The 22,108-nt window shown below is 41.7% G+C and overlaps 1 protein-coding gene across 2 annotated transcripts in view; it reads right to left on the bottom strand.

The window, feature by feature from the left end:
* CRADD (CARD and death domain containing adaptor protein) overlaps positions 1 to 22,108 on the bottom strand; it is a 197,525-nt gene that overhangs the window by 129,253 nt on the left and 46,164 nt on the right. The window contains exon 3 of one of the 2 annotated variants that reach the window (XM_079773944.1): positions 17,928 to 18,690. The exons of the other annotated variant lie outside the window; for it this stretch is intronic. Coding sequence (XP_079630070.1) covers positions 18,419 to 18,690 — 272 coding nt within the window. The 3' untranslated portion in view covers positions 17,928 to 18,418. Of the gene's footprint in view, positions 1 to 17,927; positions 18,691 to 22,108 lie in introns of those variants that run through there. 2 annotated transcript variants of the gene reach the window in all.

The raw sequence follows: 22,108 nt of genomic DNA, 5'->3' as shown, positions 1-22,108 counted from the left end.
CTAACAGCATAGACTCTAAAGTTAGGCTGACTGGGTTCAAAGCTAATGCTCCATATAGTGGGACCCAAGACAAATTATTTATCTATATAATTTTGTAAAGTGGACATAATATTAGTACTATCTCATAAGGTGGTTGTGAAAACTGAGTTAAACCTGCCTGGATGGCATGACTCAGTGGTTAAGTGTTGACCTATGAACCAGGAGATCACGGTTCAATTCCCAGTCAGGGCACATGCCCGGGTTGTGTACAGGGGGCAGCCCATCAAGGATTCTCTCTCATTGTTGATGTTTCTATCTCTCTCTCCCTCTTCCTTCCTCTCTGAAATCAATTATATATATGTATGTATATTTAAAACAGAGTTATTCCTAATAATGAACAGTATCAGGAACATACTGAGTGTTCAATTAATGCTAGCTATTATAATGTATGAATAAATAAACAAGGGTGTTCCTTGTAAAAGGGAAAAATAACAATAAAATTTATTGGAAAACACACTCATTTGGCCGTTGGCTTCTGCCACATGTTGGGAAGGAAAACAGGGACAGAGAGACCAAAGAAAGTAGATAAGTCTTAGGTAAATAAGTCTTAACCACACCTGCCACAATAAAGTAGGGTGACCATATAATTTATAATAGAAACAGGGGTCTTCTGGGAGTGAAAAGGAGCACTACTAAGAATGGTATTGACAAAACAGGCATAAAACAGGGCCATTCCTAGCAAACAAGGTATATAAACACCCTTACATAACTACAGTATGAAAATCACTGTTGCAGTTGGGAATAAATCTCTGGAAAAGAGAGTCAAGTTCCAGAGCAATCCTGAGAGGAATAGTCAAGGATAAGGGTTTTGAGTCAAGTGCGTAAAGCATTATACTAAAAACCTGACTGAAGTCAATACAAGGATTCCTTTAAGCAGTGATTGGGAAGGTAACAATTTACCAAAAACTAATAAATGAATGTTTTATTTCCTTATTTTTTCTCTTAATGTGTCATCTGTTCAAATACAATATTAATCTTCCTTTTCTTAGGTTTTTAATGGGGCAGAACACATACTATGTAGGCTTAATAGTGACTTTCATTGAACTTGATAAGGCACCGGCTAGAGACAGCCTGCCTTCTTTGTAGGAAAGGATCGTTGAGGAAATAAGTGCCATCCAGCACTGCACTTTCAAATGTGACTGGTGAAATTTTTGTGATCTGTACTTAGTGACTTCTTATGCTAATGGTCTTCATGGTAAACAACTCCTATAACTGTGTTGTGTGTGTTTTTAAGGTCAAAGAAGCAAGATTTGTATTTGTGGAATGTCTCTCAAGTTTACTTACTTATTTTTCCCACCATACATGAAAGCGTATGAATACAGACCAGTATTCCCAGTTCAATGAGAGCCTTCCCTGAGACTGGCTTAAAATTCATTAAGATTGTGCATACTTTAGGGACAGATGCCCTCAGAGAACCTCTTAAATTAAAGTACAGGTTTTCTGTTAGTGACATTTTTACTTCTGTGTGTAATTCCCCCTATTGTGACATCTATGATATTTCTATTCAGAAATATTTTGGTAGCACATAACTAGGTAATTTGGATAGTGACATATACATTCATGTCTCAGTACTTTACTTAATGTGAATGTCGAAACAATTTTAAAAGGTTATATAATGTGCATACAAATATATAATGAGCACATGTTAAAGACATGTAACTCATGATAAAAACAGCAAGGTGGCAAAGAAGTTGATATAGTGCATTTTTAAAATTCTGGTACAAGATTGCTAAATTATATACAAAACTAGTTAATAATTTATAGAGCAATAAAACATAAGATTTGGGGTTATCTTTCTACCTGCAAGAAATCATTTGCTTCACAATTTTCTGTAAGTTAACTTCTAACTTTAACACAGTGTGAGTACTAATTAATAGCAAATAGTAAGTAAAACAAAGTTATACTTTCTAGATAATCAGATGACACTTCGGTTTTGTTAGACATGCTATATTACGACTTTGAAAGGTTATACCTTCATTTTGTTATCTTATTACCAATTTTCAGATCACTTTTCTTAATATAAATAAAATTCTCATCCAGCTGCCCATAAAGATAACAACTATACCTCTTTCTCCCTAAAAAAAAACACAAAAAAAAAACACACCTAATTAAAAAGCCTGAACAGAGAGACTAGATATAATGTCACATTTATATTCCAAGTTCCTTTCCACACTGTACTCATTTCCCTTATTAGGGCTCTATGACTTTAGGTTCTCAAGTGACCCTGCTGAGACAACAGCTTTAAGGGCATCAACATAACATATTCATCTTCCTGTTCATCACAAACCCAGAAGATCTTCCTCCTAAAGGTTCACTGGTTCATATAAAAAAGCTTCACTATGTACCTACAATGTTCAAGGAGCTGTGTTTGGTGGTTATATTGAACTGCGTTCTATACAGGAAATCTGCATGGCCAAGAGAGAATGCCCCAAAGGTCATTTAAGAAATGAGCACACACAAAAAAATCTATCACAAGGAAATCAAAAAGGATTAGAAGAGGCGGCATGTGAAAGCTGGTAGCAAAGGATGGGTGTGTTAGAAGATAAACAGAAAAAAAAATCCATAGTAGGAAACAAAAACACAGGTAATAGGAGAATTGCTCAATATTACAGAGGTGACTGGTCATGTATTCTTTCACCAAAAAGCTAAATTAATGATGACAGTTACTTAGATTTGAAGAAAAAAATCTTAATAATAAAGAGAGACAAGTGACTGCAAATCATTTATATTTGAATGGAAAATGGAACTGGAATATTACCAAAGGAGCCTAGCACTCTGCTGGTTAATGCTGCACGGCATCCAATCGTGAGGCAAAGTGGACTCATGCGAACCATGACTCCCCACTCCCACCCCACACTTAAAGACCTTCAGGGGCTTCTTCTTCTTCTTCTTCTTTGAAATTCACACAACTCCTGTCCAGAGCTTACAAGGTTCAGCAAGATCGAGCCCCAGCCTGCCTTTTCCTCCACCCCGATTCTCTCCCCTTTGCTCATGAAGCTACAACAAAACAGCTTCCAACAGGTCCTAGGACACACCAAGCTCCTCCCCATCTTAGGTCCTTTGAACTTATTGGGCCCTCTCTCTCTGAAGCTCCTGGTGTGCCTAACTCCTACTTATCCTCCAGGTCTCATCTTCAATATCATCTCTTTGAACAGATTTTCCCTGAACACCTTATCTCAAGGAGCCTCATCCACACCCACCCATCAACACCCTATTATTTTCTAATATAGTACCCTGATTTTTTTCCATGACAGTAGCAATCTTACCTATGTCTTTAACCATTATATCCCTAGAACAGTGCCTGACATACACTAAACACTTAATATTATTGAAAGGATACATGTAGTCAGTGTGTTGAACTAGCTAGCCACCAAACAGGGCCCATGGCAAATCCCTAGAATAGTTGTAAAATTTCTAGTGGCTTCTTTTTTTTCATTATTAAATTGATTGGGGTGACATTGGCCAACATGAACATATAAGTTTCAGGTGTGGGTTTCTATGTTATAAGATCTGTATATTGCACCATGTGCCCACCACCCAAAGTCAAATCTTTTCCTGTCACGTTATATTAGGACCCATTACTTCCCCCACCCCTTCCCATTGGCAACCACCACACTGCTGCTTATGGTATGCTCATGAGTTTCAATTTTATATCCCACATATGAGTAAAATCATATGGTTCTTAGCTTTTTCTGACTTATTTCACTTAGCATAATGTTCTCAAGGTCCATCATTATTGTTGCAAATGGCGCTATTTCATCCTTTTTATGGCTGAACTAGAGGCCCGGTGCACAAAATTTGTGTGCCTGTGGGGCCCCGCCCCCCAGCGCCCCACTATTCATATATTTATGTATATGTATGTACTAGAGGCCCTGTTCATGAAATTTATGCACTTGGCGGGGGGGAGGGGGAGGGCGGTGTCACTCAGCCTGGCCTGCACACTCTCGCAGTCCAGGAGCCCTTGTAGGATGTCCGACTGCTGGCTTAGGCCCACTCCCCACGGGACATCCAGCAGTCGGACATCCTTAACCCTGCTACAGAGGCGGGAGAGGCTCCCGCCACCACCGCTGCATTCGCCAGCTGTGAACCCAGCTTCTGGCTGAGCAGCCCTACCCCTGTGGGAGTGCACTGACCACCAGGGAGCAGCTCCTGCATTGAGTGTCTGCCCCCTGGTGGTCAGTGCATGTCATAGTGCCCGGTCATTCCGCCATTTGGTCAATTTGCATATTAGCCTTTTATTATATAGGATGTATGCATATTTTGTTTTTGTTTTTTTGTTAATCCTCACCTGAGGACATTTTTCATTGATTTTTAGAATAGAAGGAAAGGCGAGAGACAGAGAGAGAAACATGGATGTGAGAAAGACACATCAATTGGTTGCCTTCTGCACACGCCCCAACTGGATCGGCCGAAACAGCGTCCCCAACAGAGCTGACTGCTGGCGACCCACTGGAGTTCAGGCATTGAGCATATGGCAATTTTCTGTTTCTGCTTCCACTTCTGGTGGAGATCCCACTTGTAGGAGCTGCTGATGTAGCGACCACTTTCTGTCTTGATCTTCTTGTCCTCCTATCCTGACTGTCCCACAAACCACTTCTCCCTCCAGTCCCACTTGAGCAGCTGCAGGTCCCTGGTCAGGTTCTGGGCCTCATCCCCCATCAGGTTCAGGACATCGCCAGCCACCTGCTGCTCAAAGGCACACCTGTCCCCACCAACACTCAGACCCCGTTCACTGTCGAAGTCCTTGGGCTGATAGGGGACATAGAAATCCTGGTCCAGCAGCCAGGCCTCCTCCTTCTGCCTCTTGGCTCCCCGCTCAGGTCCTGGCTGCTGCCATTTCTGGCCCACGACCTCTGTGAAGACATCCTCCATGCTCTCTCTCATGCCTCCTCCACCTCCTCCTCTTTCCCAGGCTGCGACACCTGCTGCGCTGGGCAGCTCGGGGCTGGGACAGCCAGGCCCTCCTGCCGCTCCTGCCGGCCCTGCTGAAAGCTGGCGATGGCCTTGCAGTCCTTCTGCCGCTTGGCCCGCATCACCTGACTGCTCAGGTCCTGTCTGGAGGCATTGATCTCAAAGATGGTGGCCCGCGAGCGATACTGCTTGATGCTGTCCACCAGCCTCAGCCGCTGCAGCTCCTCCTCCTCAAAGCTCAGGCTGAAGAGGGCGTGCAGGCCCTGCCCCGCGAGGTCCAGCTCCTTGGCCTGCTTGATGGACTCTGGCGAGGGTACCAGCTGCAAGCACACGTACTGCTGCTGGGCATTGCCAGCCACACGGCCCAAGCCCCACAGCTGCAGCGATGCCTCCAGGGTGTTCTGCAGGCCGCAGTCCTCATTGTCCACCACTCTGCGGCACCCAGCCCAGCACACATCCACACCGACTGCACCTAAGGGCTCCTCATGGGGGCAGGCGAGAGAAAAGGCACAGCCCAGGAACAGGTGCAGGTCCAGCAGGTAGGGGACCTCATCTGGGTCCACCAAAGAGTAGGCTGTGCCACTTCAGCCAGCCCGGGCCACACAACCTACGAGGTACAGGAAGAGCTTGCCCTTGGCCAGGAAGCTGAAGTTGATGACGTTGTCCAGCAGCGGGATGTCCAGGCCTCGGGCCGCCAGGTCAGTCACAATGAGGGTGGAGCACTTGCCATGGGTGAACTTGGCCAAGTTGATCTTGCGGGCCGTCTGGTCCAGGGCGCTGTAGACATGGGCACAGCTCACCCACTGGAGTGGCCTCGGCCCCGGGAGACCAAGGGCCTGGGGGAGGCAGACGCTCAACAGCTGAGCCGGGGGTGGGGAGGGCCAATGGCGGCAGAACAGGACAGTTGGCCACAGTGCACATCATAGCGACTGGTCGTTCTGCCATCCCGTCGATTTGCATATTAGCCTTTTATTATATAGGATAGTATTCCATTGTGTATATATACTACATCTTCTTTATCCAGTCCTCTACCACAGGACACTTTGGTTGTTTCCATGACTTGACCACAGTAAATAATGTTTCAATTAACATAAGGGTGCATATATCTTTGTGAATACATGATTTTGAGTTTTTCAGGTATAAACCCAGGAGTAGGATTGATGGGTCCTATGGTAGCTCTATTCTTAATTTTTTGAGGAATAGCAAGACTGCTTTCCATAGTGGTTGCACCAGTCTACATTCCCACCAGCAGTGAATGAGGGTTCCCTTTTTTCCACAACCTCTCATACACTTGTTATTGCTTGTCTTGTTGATAGTGGCCGCTCCAGCAAGTGTAATGTGATAGCTCATTGTAGTTTTGATTTGCATTTTCCTAACTGCCAGTGAGGTTGAACATCTTTTCATATATCTATTGGCTGTTCATATGTCTTCTTGGGAGAGGTGTATTTTCAGGTCCTCTGACCACTTTTTCATTGGGTTGCTTATTTGTTTGGTGTTGAGTTTTACAAGTTCTTTATATATTTTGGAAATTAAATCTTTGTCAGAGCTAGTGTTTGCAAATATCATCTCTCATCTGGTTGGCTGTTTCTTTGTTTTGATGTCAGTTTCTTTTGCTATGCAGAAGCTTTTTAGTTTTATATAGCCCCATTCACTTATCTTTGCCTTTATTTTCCTTGCCTTTGGGATCAAGTTCATAAAATGTTCTCTACAACCCAGGTTCATAAGTTTAGTACCTATATTTTCTTCTATGTAACCTATTGTTTCAGATCTTATATTTAGGTCTTTGATCCACTTGGAATTAATTTTTGTACATGGGGACAAACTGTAACCCAGTTTCATTCATTTGCATATGGCTTTCCAGTTTTCCTGGCACCATTTATTAAAGACACTATTTTTACACCATTGTGCATTTCTGGCTCCTTTGTTGAAAATTATCTGTCCATATACATGTAGTTTATAGCCTGGCTCTTTATTCTGTTCCATTGATCTGTGTGTCTGTTTCTCTGCTAGTACCATGCTGTTCTGGAGGTCATAGCTCTATAGTATAATTTGAAGTCAGGTAGCATGATACCTCCAGCTTTGTTCTTTTTTCTCATGATTGCTTTGGCTATTTGGGGTCTTTTGTAGTTCCATACAAATCTGATGATTTCTTGCATCTATTGGCTTCTTAAAAGGCTTACTGTGAGTGTAAGAGTGTGAGTAAGGGAGTGAGGGAGAGGGCGATTGTGTGGGCGTGCGTGCATGCGTGCATGTGTGTGTGTGTGTGTGTGTGTGTGTGAAGGTCAGTCAGATCACATGTGGGAGTCTCAGGGATGAGTGGTTTGGGCTCTCCTGGCCTGGGACCCACTACTACCACCACAGCCACTCCCCAGGCACAGCTCCAACTTGGAAACCATGACATCTTGAAGGTTTTACAAGATCATCCTCGGGAGAAGGCTGTGGGGAGTGGCAGTGGCCTCGTGAGCACTCAGATTCACCACGGCCCAGGTCTAACCCACGCAATTGCCACTAACCCAGCAGGACTCTCACCCGTGCTGTGGACTTACCCACTGCCACCGCTACTGTGCTGCCACCGCCACTATGCTGCCACAGTCATTCTAGACCCCAGCTGCTCTGCTACACTGCCAACGTTTAGGGGCAGGAACTGTGCTGAAGGCTGGGGAGGTGGATGTAGTCTCCTCTATGCTGGACCTACTAGAACTGAACACCTGAGAATACTAAAGAGGCTGCAGATCTGTAGGTTGCCCAGAGCCAAAAAGGGACAGTAACTCACACTGGCCTGTACCAGAGAAGATACTGGGAGGCCCAGGATAGACGCACAAAGGGACCAAATTCAACAACATCAGAGCAAAATCCAGTGAGCTCCACAAATGTGCACCAAAAGGTTTTAGAGTGTGTAAGTGTGTGTGGATTTGGTTTGTGTGTGTGTGTGTGAGTGGCTTTGTTTTTGTTGTTTGTTTGCTTTTCCCTCTTGTTTCCTTGCTTCTCTTTTTTCTTGCATATGTCTAATTTTCTTTCTTTTCTTTGATTCTATTCTCTTTTTGTCTCTTTTTATTGTTATTATTAATTTTTCTTATTTTATTTTTCTCTCCTTTTCTTTTTTTTTCCATTTAACCTTTCCTATCTACATCTTAATAAATCCATTCTTACTACATTTTGAATTCATTATTATTATTTTATTTCTTTTCTGTTTCCTTTTTTTTTTTATTCCTATACTAGTTCTTTTAGCTTCCTTCTTGCTTCCATATTGCCTTCTCCAGCTTTCTCTCTTTTTCTTTATAGCTTCTCTAAATCTTTGGTCTCGTGACTTTTAGTATCATTTTTATTTTTTCTTTGCTTTTTCTTCTCTTTCCTGCTTAAACTTTCCTGTTGTTGCTTTGTGTAGCTTGATATTTGTGGTGTTTTTGGTTTGGTCCTATTGTGTCCTATCCTGTTCTGTCATCACCTGTATAACAGCTGGCACAGCAAGGTTGGGGTTAAGTCTCACTGTCAGCAAATCAGATGGGAGATCCCTCTCAAGAAAGGAATATCAATAATCAAGTTCCAATTACAACAGGAAAACTCAAGTAACACACACAAGGGGAATCCCTAGAGCAGCCAACTCAGGAGATCAAAGAGTCTGCACCACTGGACCCCTCAAGACCCTAGATAAGGCCATCCCACAATGACTGGGAGACATAACAGTTTTATCTAATACATAGCAACAAATACAAAAAGACAGCTAAATTGGGAAGACAAAGAAAAAAATGAAAGAAAAGGAGGGATCTCCAGAAAAAGAACTACATGAAATGGAGGCACTCAACTATCAGACAGAGAGTTTGAAGTAATGGTTATGAAGATTCCTAAGGAACTGAGTGCAAATTACAACAGCATGAAAAAGGAAATAGAAACTCTGAATAAGAACCAGACAAAATGAAGAATAATGTATTTGGTATCAAAAACACACTGGAAGGAATTAAAAATAGATTGGATGAAGCAGAGGATCGAATCAGCAATCTGGAAGACAAGATAGAAATAGATACCAGTTAGAGCAGCAAATACAGAAAAGAATTAAAATGCAGGAGGATAGCTTAAGGAAGCTCTAGGATAACATAAAACATAACATCCATATTATTGGAATACCAGAAGGAGAATAATATGAGCAAGGAACAGAGAACCTGTTTCTTCTGTCAAACAAATAATGACAGAAAACTTCTCCAATCTGATGAAGGAAAAAGTCACACAAGTTCAAGAGGCACAGAGAGTCCCAATCAAGATGAACCCAAAGAGACCAAACCTAGACACATCATAATTAAAGTGACAAATGTTAAAGACAAAGATAGCTGTGGCCAGTTTGGATAGAGCATCCACCTGCGGACTGAAGGGTCCTGGGTTCTATTCTGGTCAAGGGCAGGAGGCAGCCAACCAAGGATTTTCTCTCATCATTGATGTTTCTATTTCTCTCCCTTTCCCTTCCTCTCTGAAATCAATATATATATGACAAAGAAAGAATCTTAAAGGCAGTAAGAGAGAGACAGAAAATTACCTACAAAGGAGTTCCCATTACAATATCAGCTGACTTCTCAATAGAAACACATCAGGCCAGAAGGGAATGGCATGAGATATTAAAGTAATGAAAAGCCAGGGCCTGAATCCAAGACTACTGTATCTAGCAAGGCTATCATTAAAATTGAAGGTGAAATAAAAAGCTTCTCAGACAAAAACAGGTTAAAGGAGTACATTACCACCAAACCAGCAATGCAAAAAAATATTAAAGGGACTGCTTTAAGAAGAAAAAAGGAGAGAATGAGGATCATAGAAAATAAAAGAAAATAAAAACAGCAATAAATAAAGACCTATCAATAATAACCTCAAATGTAAATGGATTAAATGCCCAATCAAAAGACATAGGGTGACTGAATGGATAAGAAAATATGACCCATACATATGCTGACTACAAGAAACCCACCTCAGGACAAAAGATACAGAGTGAAAGTGAACAGATAGAAAAAAATATTCCACACAAATGAAAATGAAAAAGAAAAAAAAAAGTTGGGGTAGCAATACTCATATCTGATCAAATAGACTTCAAAACAAAGGCCATAACAAGAGACAAAGAAGGCCACTTTATAATACTAAAGGGAATGATTCAACAAGAAAATATAACCCTGGTAAACATTTATGCACCCAATACAGGATCACCCAAATATATTTTAAAAAACTCTTGATGGACTTTAAGGGAAAGATCAACAGCAAGTCTTAATAGGGACTTTAACACCCCAATAACATCACTGGATAGATCTTCCAGACAAAAAATCAACAAGGAAACAGAGGCCTGAAACAACACACTAGATCAGATAGATCTAACTGATATTTACAGAACATTTCATGCCAAAGCAACAAAAATACATTCTACTCAGGCACACATGGAGCATTCTCAAAGATAGACCACATGTTAGAACACACACACACAAAAAAAACTATACAAATTCAAGAATGTTGATATAATACCTAGCACCTTCTCAGATTACAATGGCATGAAGGTAGAAATCAATTACAATAAAAAAAAACTCAAATGCACTCAAATAGCATGTTATTAAACAGTGAGTGGAATACCAATGAGATCGAACAAGAAATTAAAAACTTCCTAGAAATAAATGAAAATAAACATACAACCATGCCAAACCTATGGGACATGGCAAAAGCAGTCCTGAAAGAGAAGGTCATAGCATTACAGGCCTACCTCAAGAAACAAGAAAAAGCACTAATAAACTATCTAACGCTACAACTAAACAAATTGGAAAGAGAATAGGAATAAAAGCCCAGAGGAAGTAGAAGGAAGGAAATAATAAAGATCAGAGCAGAAATAAATAACATAAACACTAAAAAAACAAACACATACACACACACACACACACACACAAAACAGTACAAAAGATTAATGAATCCAAGAGCTGTTCTTTGAAATGATAAACAAGATTGATGAACTTTAGCCAGACTCATCAATAAACAAAGAGAGAGGACCCAAATACATAAAGTTAGAAATCAAAGAGGTGATATAACAATTGATAAGGGGTTAATATCTGAAACATATAAAGTATTCATAGAACTCAACAAAAGGAAGACAAACAAGTGCTGGCAAAGTTGTGGAGAAAAGGGAACACCAGTTCACTGCTGGTGGGAATGCAGATTGATGCAGCCACTGTGGAAAACAGTATGGAGTTTCCTCAAAAATTTTAAAATGGAACTTCTGTTTGATCCAGTGATCCCACTTCTGGGAACATATCCTAAAAACCCCAAAACACCAATCAGAAAAATATATACACCCCTGTGTTCATAGCAGCATTATTTACAATAGCTAATATTTGGAAACAGCCCAAGTGCCCATCAGTAGATGAATGAATAAAAAAGCTGTGGGACATTTACACAATAGAATGCTATGCAGCTATAAAAAAGATGGGTAACTTACCCTTTGGAACAGCATAGATAGACCTGGAGACTATTATGCTAAGTGAAATAAGCCTATCTGAGAAAGACAATTTTCACATGATCTCATTTATTTGTGGAATCTAATGAACAATATAAACTGACCAACAAGATAAGACCCAAAGCATGGAGGCATGGGACAGACTGACATATCTCGATGTGGGGGTGGGGTGGATAAGGAGAGAGAAACCAAAGAACTTATATACTTACTAGAGGCCCAATGCACAAAAATTCGTGCAAGAGTAGGCCTTCCTTCCCCCAGCTGCTGGCACCAGCTTGCCTCCGGCACCCAGGACCTAGGCTACTTCCCTCCTCCGGCTGCCAGCAGGTACCCAGGACCTGAGCCAGCTTTCCTTGGACTGCTCACTGGCACCCGGGACTCTGGCTGGCTTCCCTCCAGCCCCGGCTTTGTCAGGGAGGACATCTGGAATGACGTCCAGAAGATGTCCGGTCTAATTAGCATATTACCCTTTTATTATTACAGATATGCATAGCCCATGGACACAGACAATAGGATGGTGAAGACTGGTGTTGGGTGGGTAGGGGCTGGGTGGAGGGGGTAAAAGGGGAAGGGGAAATGGGAGACATCTATAATACTGTCAACAACTTTTAATAAGGCTTACTGTGGACTCCTGGTTGGCCCTGGCCAATGGGGCAACATCAGCCTTCGTGGCTGCAAGCTGCTCAGGTAAGCCCAAAATATAGCTGCTTCCCACCTAACTCCCAGAGAGCCTGGAGATTGTTCTTTCTTCCAAAAACTTTCAATTCCTATGGTTTACCAAAGCCAAGATTGAGCCCCAAAGGGGGATTGGATGCCTTGTTCAGGCCAGATACAAGTACCCACACTTTGGAGCCTTCATGGCTTTGCAGACCACTTCTCCATCACAGCTATCATACTCATCACCTGAGAAGCTTCTCCCAGCCCCTTACAGATCTCCATGCTTCTTGCCAATGTTCAGGAGGAGAGGGAAAGAATTACCGGAAGATATGAGAGGGAACAACAATGCTGAAGGAGAGATACCAGCACTTATTGAACACCCATTCTGTGTGAGGCACTTGGGTGTAGCATCACAATGACCTCAGAACCTAAGGTCTTCTCAACTACCATAGGAAGCAGATCAATTTTTTTTACCCATTTTACAAGTTGAGCAAACCACCTGAGGTCATACAACTAGAGGGTGGCAGAGGTAACAAGATTTAACTAACTTTAAAAACAATATTATTACATGGATGAAGATGGAGAGTATTATGCTAAGTGAAATAAGCCAGGCAGAGAAAGATAAATATCACATGACCTCACTCATTAGTGGAATATAATTAACAACATAAACTGATGAACAAAAACAGATCCAGAGACAGAGAAACATCGATCAGAATGTCAAACCTCAGGGAAGGTAGGGGACGGTGGGGGTAAGGGGGAGAGATCAACCAAAGGACTTATATGCATGCATATAAGCCTAATCAATGGACACAGACAACAGGGGGGTGGGGGCATGAATGGGGAATGGGGGGGAATGGGGGAACAAGGACACATATGTAATACCTTAAACAATAAAGAAATTTAAAAAAAAACCACAATATTATTTCTGGCACCATTTATTATCTTTATAGGCAGTTTGGGGGAAAGAATGGGAGTAGAGGGGAGGGAAAATGCCACACTGATATTGTGCCCCCTGCCCTAACATTAGAAAGAAAGAAAAATTAAGAGAAAAGGGGGGGGGGAAAGAGTAGAGAAATGAATAATAGGAGAAAAGAAAGAAAGTCCCCACCCCTGCTCTTCCATCTCCCCATCTCATGCTTTGTACCTATCCCTTGCCCTTGGCCTTGCACCTTCACCAGCACCTGTCTGACAAGAGCCCTCTCCTAGGTTACAGGAGGGCACTTCTGCTCTGCCACCAGCCGGATGGAAACACTTCATTCTTGCTGCAGGGTCGGCACACTGATGACCTATTGGCTTCCCTAATTGGAATGCAACTTATTTTTCCATAAAATAACATTACATTGTGGTTAGGATTTATAATACCAGTGGCTTTTTATTTAAAAAGAAAAAGTATAATAGAGATCTACTCATCTGAAACCCAAAATGCTCTGAAAACCAAAAGTTTTTTCATAATTCATTTGGCAGCAAAACCTGACCTGACCTGAACTCATTTGGCCTGAATTCATTTGGCGACAAAACCCGACCTGAACTGACATGAGGCTATTTATAGTTTTTATTTATCCCACTGAGTGTGAATATTCATCAGTTTCACTGCAGAAGTATTAATGTGTTTGACTATAGTTTCCTACTCCAGACCACACTGCAGTGCTATGTAATAACTGGTATATACACAGTATTATCCTTCTCAAAAAAAGGAAAAAAATCCAAACTCAGCAAAAGCTGACCTTAAAGGTTTTGAATACAGAATTGTAGATCTGCATTTATTCAGATTTAACCTCTTTGAACCTTGGGTTCATTACAAATCTGAAATTAAGTTGTAAACAGCATCATTTCTTTGGGAAAATATATTTTTTACTAGAGGACCGGTGCATGAAAATTCATGCACTGGAGGGGGGTCCCTCAGCCCGCCTGCCCCCTCTCACAGTCTGGGAGCCCTCAGGGCTGGGAGGCAACCCAGCGATCAGGGGAAGGTGATGCCCCATCACACCTCTACTGCTGCCGCTGCCAGCAGCGCAAGCCTCGGCCGGCCCTGGTTACCTGAGCCTTGGGCAGCCCTGGGCAGCTGCCATCCAAGGCTTGCCATGTGACTGCTGCCCTGGTGGGGCTGAGGGGACTGGGCGCCGCCATCTTGTGGCTGTGGGCACTGCCATCTTTGAGGGCATGGCAGTCAATTAGCATATTCCCTCCTTTTGGCTGTTGGTGCTGCCATCTCTGTGATGGTGTGAGAGTCAATTAGCATATGCCTCTTTATTAGATAGGATTTCAAACAAGCAACTTATAAATGAACTTTTGGAACATCACAATTCATCACTTGGAAGCTACATAAAAATATACATAAAGAAATATTCTTCATGGTAGAAGTTTTCCATTCTGTAAAAAAGAAAAAGGGTGATCAGATTCTGCTTCCCATTCCCACAGACTCTTTAGGGAAGTCTTCAGCTTTTGAAAAGAATGGCCAAACTTCTTGGAGCCGTCTGTGTGCTGAGGATAATGCTGGGATATTAGAACACGGACCAAAAAAAAGAGAAGCAACACTAGAAATCCTATTAATTGCTCCCATTCTGTCATTCTATTCATTTATCTTTTTGCCAGAATTATGTTTTTTATTACTTTTATTGCAATTCAAAGTTAATCTTTCTAGCAGAAGGAAAGCATCAAATGCCCTTTTCAATAAAGATGAGTTCAAGGGAAAATCCCAATCATCTTATAATAATTTTACAAATGTGATGAATCTTGTAGCCTATTATCTATCTCCAATTTTCTTTTGGCTGCTAGAAAACCTAGAGCCAAAGGTATAGCTTAGTTCTAGCACCTATATAAAATTTTATACTATACTAGAGGCCCAGCACACGAAATCGAGTGCAAGTAGGGTCCCTAGGCCTAGCCTGCGATCAGAGCCATCTTCCGCCCGCTCGCCAATCCCCAGTCCCGCCCCGCTGCCACCCACCCATTTCCCATGGTTCCCTGTTCACCATTCTGCGATTGGAGCCTACAGGCCAGGGGGAGGGACCGAGAGATGGTCAATGCACCTCATAGCAACTGGTTGAGCGGTCGTTCTGGTCGTTATGCCATTATGGTCACTGGGCTTTTATTATATAGGATGTTCTTTGCACTAACCCTACCCATACCAGCCTTACTATTTTTCTCCTGACCTTACTTTCTTTTTGACTCAGTTCTTTTATGTGGTGGTGGTGAGTGTGTATGTATGTGTAAATTTTCATAAAATCTTTTTGTAATGAAGTAGAGTATGGATAAATAAATAATTGTACACTTAATAATGTACTGGCATAGATCCATTTACTTCCAGTTATAAAAACATGCATGGATTCTGAGCCATGATTAAAACCTTCTATACCAAATGCCATGACCATCATTCATGACAGGAAAATAATCATAAAGTAGGAAAAGCAAAATGAGCACCTTAGCTATGCTCTGTTTCATATAGTCACACAAGATATGTGGTTAAGATTTGACCATCATGTTACCCTGAGGGCAGAGGAGACTGAGTTTCCAGTCTCAGCACACATGCTGTCTATCCCCTGCCCCACATCCCTAGTAGTTACTTCCTCAGAGCACCACATCTGAGTCAGAGATTGTGACATCCCCACTTCTCGCACCAGGCCCTCCTACTTGCTGGAGTTACTGGAAGGCACTGGAGTAACTGAAAGATGGGGAAATCCCAAAGAGTATTCATAAAACTCCCCTGAAAGCCAAACACTTTCTGTTTTACTGCTACATCTGGTGATTGTCTTTTGACTTTCTTTTCAGTAGTTACAAAGCACTAGATTTTCCCAAGTGTAATCCATATTCTGAATAGTTGTTTAGTTAAAATTTCTGAAGAAAAAAAATAGAATTTAAGTAACAAATAGTAATCAAGATTTATAAATAGTAAATTAGATTATACAATGTAAGCCTGCCCTCCACCTGCCCCAAACTGTAAGAACCATGCAGCTCAATAAGAAGTGAGGAGGGGGGTTACATGTGCCCTACAATGAGGAAGTTGCATATTCAAGGACATTTTAGGTATGAGTAAGTGGCAGCTAGGTCAGGGGACCTGATCTCTTATCCAAAATTAGACTCCAATAAAATTTAATTTGAACATATCACAAACTCTCCAAGGCTAAAATGGGACTGCAGAGGAACACCACTATTTTTAAAATGCAATTGTTAGTAGTGTTTATAATCCTAATATATAAAAACCCTGGGTCTGCAACAACCGGGAGGCTCAACCAACCGGAAGTCAGTCCTGCAGTCAGCGCTGGGTTGCCTTGGCAACCCAGCGCTGACTGCTATGGCTGCAGGCACGGTGACCCAGCACTGACTGGTGAGGGGGCTGCAAAGCAGGCCCAGAGAGAGGCCTGAAGAGAGAAGCAGGGTCTGATCTATTGATCAGCACTTGCCTCCCTCTTTAGTTCCGGGCCTGGTCAGCAGCCATGCCTCCATTTCTCTCCAGACCTCCACCGGGGCTGCTGATCAGCCCTGCCTTTCTGACCAGGCCCCGTTGATAGGCCCAGAGATGCTGACTGGCATAGAAACCAACTAATCAGAACCAAATATGGGTCAACTGTGAGGAGCCAATGTCTGCCTAGGAGGCGGAGCTTTTGACGCTGACTGGCATAGAAACTGACCAATCAGAACCAAATCTGGATGAACTGTGAGGAGTCAATGGCTGCCTATGAGGCAGAGCTTTTGACACTGACTGGCATAGAAACTGACCAATCAGAACCAAATTGGCCAGCAGAGGAGGGGAGTTGGGGGCAATCAGGCTGGCAGGGGAGAGCAGTTAGGAGCAAGATCAGGCTGGCAAGGGAGGGCCATTGGGGGCAAGATCAGGCTGGCAGGGGAGGGCAGTTGGGGGCAACCAGGCTTGCAGGGGAGGGCAGTTGGGGTGACCAGGCTGGCAGGCGAGGGCAGTTTGGGGGCAATCGGGCCAGCAGGGGAGCAGTTAGGTGTTAATCAGGATGGCAAGGGAGTGGTTAGGGGATGAGCAGGCAGAAGTGGTTAGGGGCAATCAGGCAGGTAGGGAGGAAGGCAGGTGAGGGGTTAGGAGCCAGCAGTCCCAAGGGGTCCCAGATTGAAGAGGGTGCAGGCTGGACTGAGGGACAAGCCCCCCCCCCCCAGTGCACAAATTTCATGCACCGGGCTTCTAGTATGGTATAAAATGACTGCTTCTGATGCTATCCTATTATGATGCCAAAGCAAAACAAAACAAAAAGATTAGGGAAGTTTTTGCAATGTAGAGGTTTGAGTTTTTAAATAAAACAATTTATAGATGAATGTTTGTTGTTTTATTAAACCTCTAAAAAATTCTTTATAAGCAATATTTGATGTTAACTGACCTTTTTAGTTTTAATTTTACCTTGCAAAGTTTTGAGAATTAAGATGTTTCTAATCTCTTTAAAATGATGGTTTATTACTATTGCCACCACAGGAAAGCTATACTTAGAAAGGTGTAGTAAGCAGAATTCTAAATATGTTCTCCAAAGATTCTCATCCCCTAATTATTCAATCGAGCACTAAACCTAGGTACTGCTGTAAGGGAAAGGATTTTCCCATGTAAGTAAGGTTACTAACCAGATCATTTCAAAGAGATTATCCTGGATTGTCCAGATGGGCCTAAGGTAATTACATGAGTACTTTATTTTTTTTAAGTATTTAAGTATTTAATATATATATATTAGAGAGGAAAGGAGAGGGAGAGAGATATAGAAACATCAATGACAAGAGAGAAACATCGACATGCTGCCTCCTGCACAACCCCCCACTGGGGATTGAGCCTGCTACCCCGGTATGTGCTCTGACTGGGAATCAAACTGTGACCTCCTGATTCATAGGTCGACGTTCAACCATGATGACTGGGATACATGGGTACTTTAAAAGCAGCAGAAGAAAGCAGAAAGAGAAAGCAGGATATTTGAAGCACAAGGGTCCACACACCATTAGTGGCTTTGAAGATGGAAGAGGGCCATGAGTTAAAGAATGTAGAGCTGAGGAAGATCCCTGGCTGACAAGTAGCACAGAAGCAGGACCTCAGTCCTACAACCACACAGAACTGAATTCTGCAAATGAGTTTAGAAGTAGATTCTCTCCCAGGACCTCCAGATAAGAACCCAGGCCTAGTGATACCTGGACATCAGCCTTATGAGGCCCTGAGCAGAGAACACAGAAGAGCCATATTGTGCCCAAACTTCTGACCACAGAAATGGTGAGACGATACATAAATGTTGTTGTAAGCCACTAACTTCGTGGTAATTTGTTATAGCAGCAACAGAAACTATTACAGAGGTAAAGCAAAATAAATAAATAAATAAATCTACATTAATAAAAGAGAAAGACGCAAATTTACCGTAACTTCACGACGCCCACCAGCCAATCAGGAGTATGCAAATTAACCCACCAAAGATGGCTGGTTAATTTGCATATGCAGGCGCTGAGGGGGCGGGGCGGGATGCTTGCTTCATGGTGACGACACAGGCGTTCCACACCACCCCAGCAGCTCTGGGCCTCTGGTAAGAGTGGGAAAGCAGAAAGGCGGCTCCAGCTGGAGCGAAGGCAGTGCCGGCAGCCAGGTGAAGGAAGGCCCATTCTTGCACGAATCTTTGTGCATAGGGCCTCTAGTGAATAAATAAAACCACAAAAATTAGCATTTCTGAGTCTGTTAAACTCACTTATCTTTATTTCATGAATTCAGCTAAAACACAGAACATTACATAGAACATACAATTAGAATATAAGTGTGAAATCATTGAAGGGATTTTTAAAATAAAAAATGTTGCCAATATAACCTTTTATTGTTTAATCTCAAGTACTACCTTGAAATGGGAAATTTTGCTATTGTTTCTAAGCAGTTCCAAGGGAGGTTCAAAAGGCATAAATCAAGAACTTGGAACCTAAAATATGGTTATCATTACTATGAATCTAATCTCTTATTTTATCATGATCTTCCGGTATATACCACAATCACTAAAATTTATGAATAAGAATAATTTTAACTTGGGGTGGTAAACACACAATACAATATACAGATGATGTATAGTAGAATTGTATACCTGAAACCTGTATAATTTTATTAACCAATGCCCCCCCCCAATAAACTCAATTAAAAATATTTTTAAAAGAATAATATTATATTTGTATTATTTAAGAAAGAGCAAGAACCAAGGGGGACAAGAACAGAAAATTCAATTTAATATAAGGAATAACGTTCTAATAATTAGAGCTCTCCAGCAATGCAATGGAGTGTCTTAAAAAGCAGTCAAGCCCTGGCAGGTGTGGCTCAGTTGGTTGAAGCATCTGGTATACAAAAAAGTGGAGGGTTCGATTCTCGGTCAGGGTGCAGACAATGTTTCTCTCTCATATCCATGTTTCTCTCTCTCTACTTGCTCCCTTCTCTCTCTCAATAAAAAGGCATATCCTCGGGTGAGGATTAAAAAAAAGAAAAGCAGTCAGAAATGTTATAAAAGAGATTCTTACAATTCCAAGAAAAATTGGCCTAAATGACCTCCACACTATATTCCAACTCCAAAATGTGATCTACTCAGTAACAGTTATACTGGCCGCTACAAGAACACTGGCATTATCAGAGTACTTGCTAAATTACTATTATTCTCCATGCCAGGTGAACTCATTAAACTTTAACATTAGGTAAGCAGAACAATTTTCACAGCAACACAAATTATTAGCAGTCCAAGTTTCTAAACAGGAATAATACATACAGAATATACAAAACAAAACTATTTTAAAGAACAGACGTTTATTTTTGATTCCGCAGAATTCCTTTTCAATCGTGAAGTTTGGGTGTACCCTTCTGGTTCTGAGGTAGAAGATGAGAATGGGAGAAAGACCTGGCTAACCTGCCGTGAGAAGGGACTCGGAACACAACTTGTTAACGTTCTTGAGTGGCACAGACACGGGACTCTACTGGTACCAACTGCCCTTTCAAAACAAAACCAATCCGGGGAACTCGCTCATCACAATAACAAGAAATTTCCCGGCAACCTGTGATTGCTAATTTACAGAAGATGGGCGGCAGGCTATTGAAAGGAATGCCAGTTTGCCCTGTATTCTCTTTCCTAAACACAAATGCAAGTGTTTATGCAAGACTCGCATTTCACTCAGGTTCGTGTTTGGTTTGGTTTGTTTCCTTGAGATTGGCTGAATTTCACTGGTTTTGGTGGAGTGAGAAGGAGCCAATCACTTCATATTTACCTTTCACTAAAGCCAAATTGGGCAAATGCAAATAAACACGTCTTTCAAGTATACCTCTGTCACTCGGCGCCGCCTTTGCGTAATGTGCAGGGGAGAAGGAAACTGCCCTGGGGGCGGCAGGGTGACTCGCGGCCTCGCCGACCAGGCTGCACAGGACCGCCAAGCGCCCGGAGCCAAGCTCGGTGCTTATCTGCCGTTCGAACAGCGCCACCGCACTCACCAGTTCCTAGAGAAGGGATTCTGAGAAAATAGAAAGAGCCCAGTTCCCTAGAAACATTAAATTAACACAAGGGATCTGGAAACGAAACAGCAGATGCCCGAAAGCTTTCCCCTTGACTGTTTCCTGCCTTCTTGGAAAATCTTTGCATTAAAATAGATTGAATTACCCAGCACCGCCAGATGCTACTCCAGAACTACATTTTGGGCTAACGTGAAGGCAAAGTTTTAAAAAGATTTTTCTTTCCGATGTGGTTTGAATAGCGCCTTTGGGTTACAGACCACAGCAAGGACCCAAAGCTGAAGCTTGTTGCGTTACAATACAGAACTTTCCCTGACATTGACTTGCAAATCAGATGGCAGGGAAAGTAGAAAGGTGGAGCACAGGAGTGGTGAGCTCTGGAAACTCTAGGAGCACTTTCCAGACCTTTTATTTTTACAAAGGAGAAAATAATATATGTTTTATTTTTAAGCCTATTTACCTTGACCACAGCTATGAGAACACAAAGGAGTGAAACTATCTAATAGCATTTCCAGAGTCAAAAACAGAAGCAGAAAGACTGAGTAATATTTTACCAGTCTCTTCTTTCTTAACCCCATTGACCCTATCTGCAAATTAATCGCATACCATATAATTTGTAAATATAAAACCAAGATTAATAACCATACACCTTGAGAACATTAGGTCTTCAGTACAGAATGTATTACACATTCATGTTATCTTTCCTTTCATATTTAAACATTTTTGATAGCTGAGATTAAGAGACACAGCTTCCTATGAGAGATCAGGCTTTCACAGAGGAAATAAAGTTTTGACTGCAGTTGTACCTTCCTTGATTATTTTAACTTTTTTTCTTGATAACTTTTAAGGCAGGACTCCATAATCCTTAGCCACTATTTTACATGTCATGCTTTCTAGTAAATCAGACAATAATCTGCAGTCCAAAAAGGATTCTATATTTATCCCAAATTTGTGAGTACGAGATGTATAAATATTTTCAACAAAAATAAAATTAAATATCTTTGCCTAAGCATGATATAAATATGTTGCTTAAGCATGAAAGCAACAAAACTCATTTTAAAGTAAGGCAATAAGACAAAATCATTTCATCTGTAATAAAGCAAGTATACAGCTCCATGAGAATAGCAGCCCTAAGTATTTCTGTTTTAACAACTCAGGGGATACACAAAATCAATCATTCCTCCTTGATATATGAAAAAAACAAAGGGCAATTTCATAATAACTTCAGAGCTTTCTAACTTAATGGTTGGACTTACGGGAAAGCAAGTAAAAATTTTAAGTGTTTATAAGAAAGCAAAGAAAAATGCTTCAAAAATTATTTGGCTGGCAGGCCATGGAGAAAGCCAGAAACTTTGCAGGACTCACCAAACTACAGAGCTATTTTAAAACCGAAAGTCAGCTTTTAACAGGTATTAAGTATTTTATACAACAAAATTATCAAATGCATATACCTTTTTTGATATCACAAGTAGATTTATTCCTATTAGGAAAAAACTATACTTACACAAAAATAACTAAACTGCTATAAGAATAACTAGCCACACAATATTATTGGTTGGCTTTTTACAAAGTGACCAGAGAATTTA

The sequence above is a fragment of the Cnephaeus nilssonii genome (genome assembly GCF_951640355.1).
Source record: "Cnephaeus nilssonii genome assembly, chromosome: 6".
NCBI classification, from domain to species: domain Eukaryota; kingdom Metazoa; phylum Chordata; class Mammalia; order Chiroptera; family Vespertilionidae; genus Cnephaeus; species Cnephaeus nilssonii.
The sequence above is the reverse complement of the archived record's forward strand: the minus strand, read 5'-3'. Positions and strand labels throughout refer to the sequence as shown.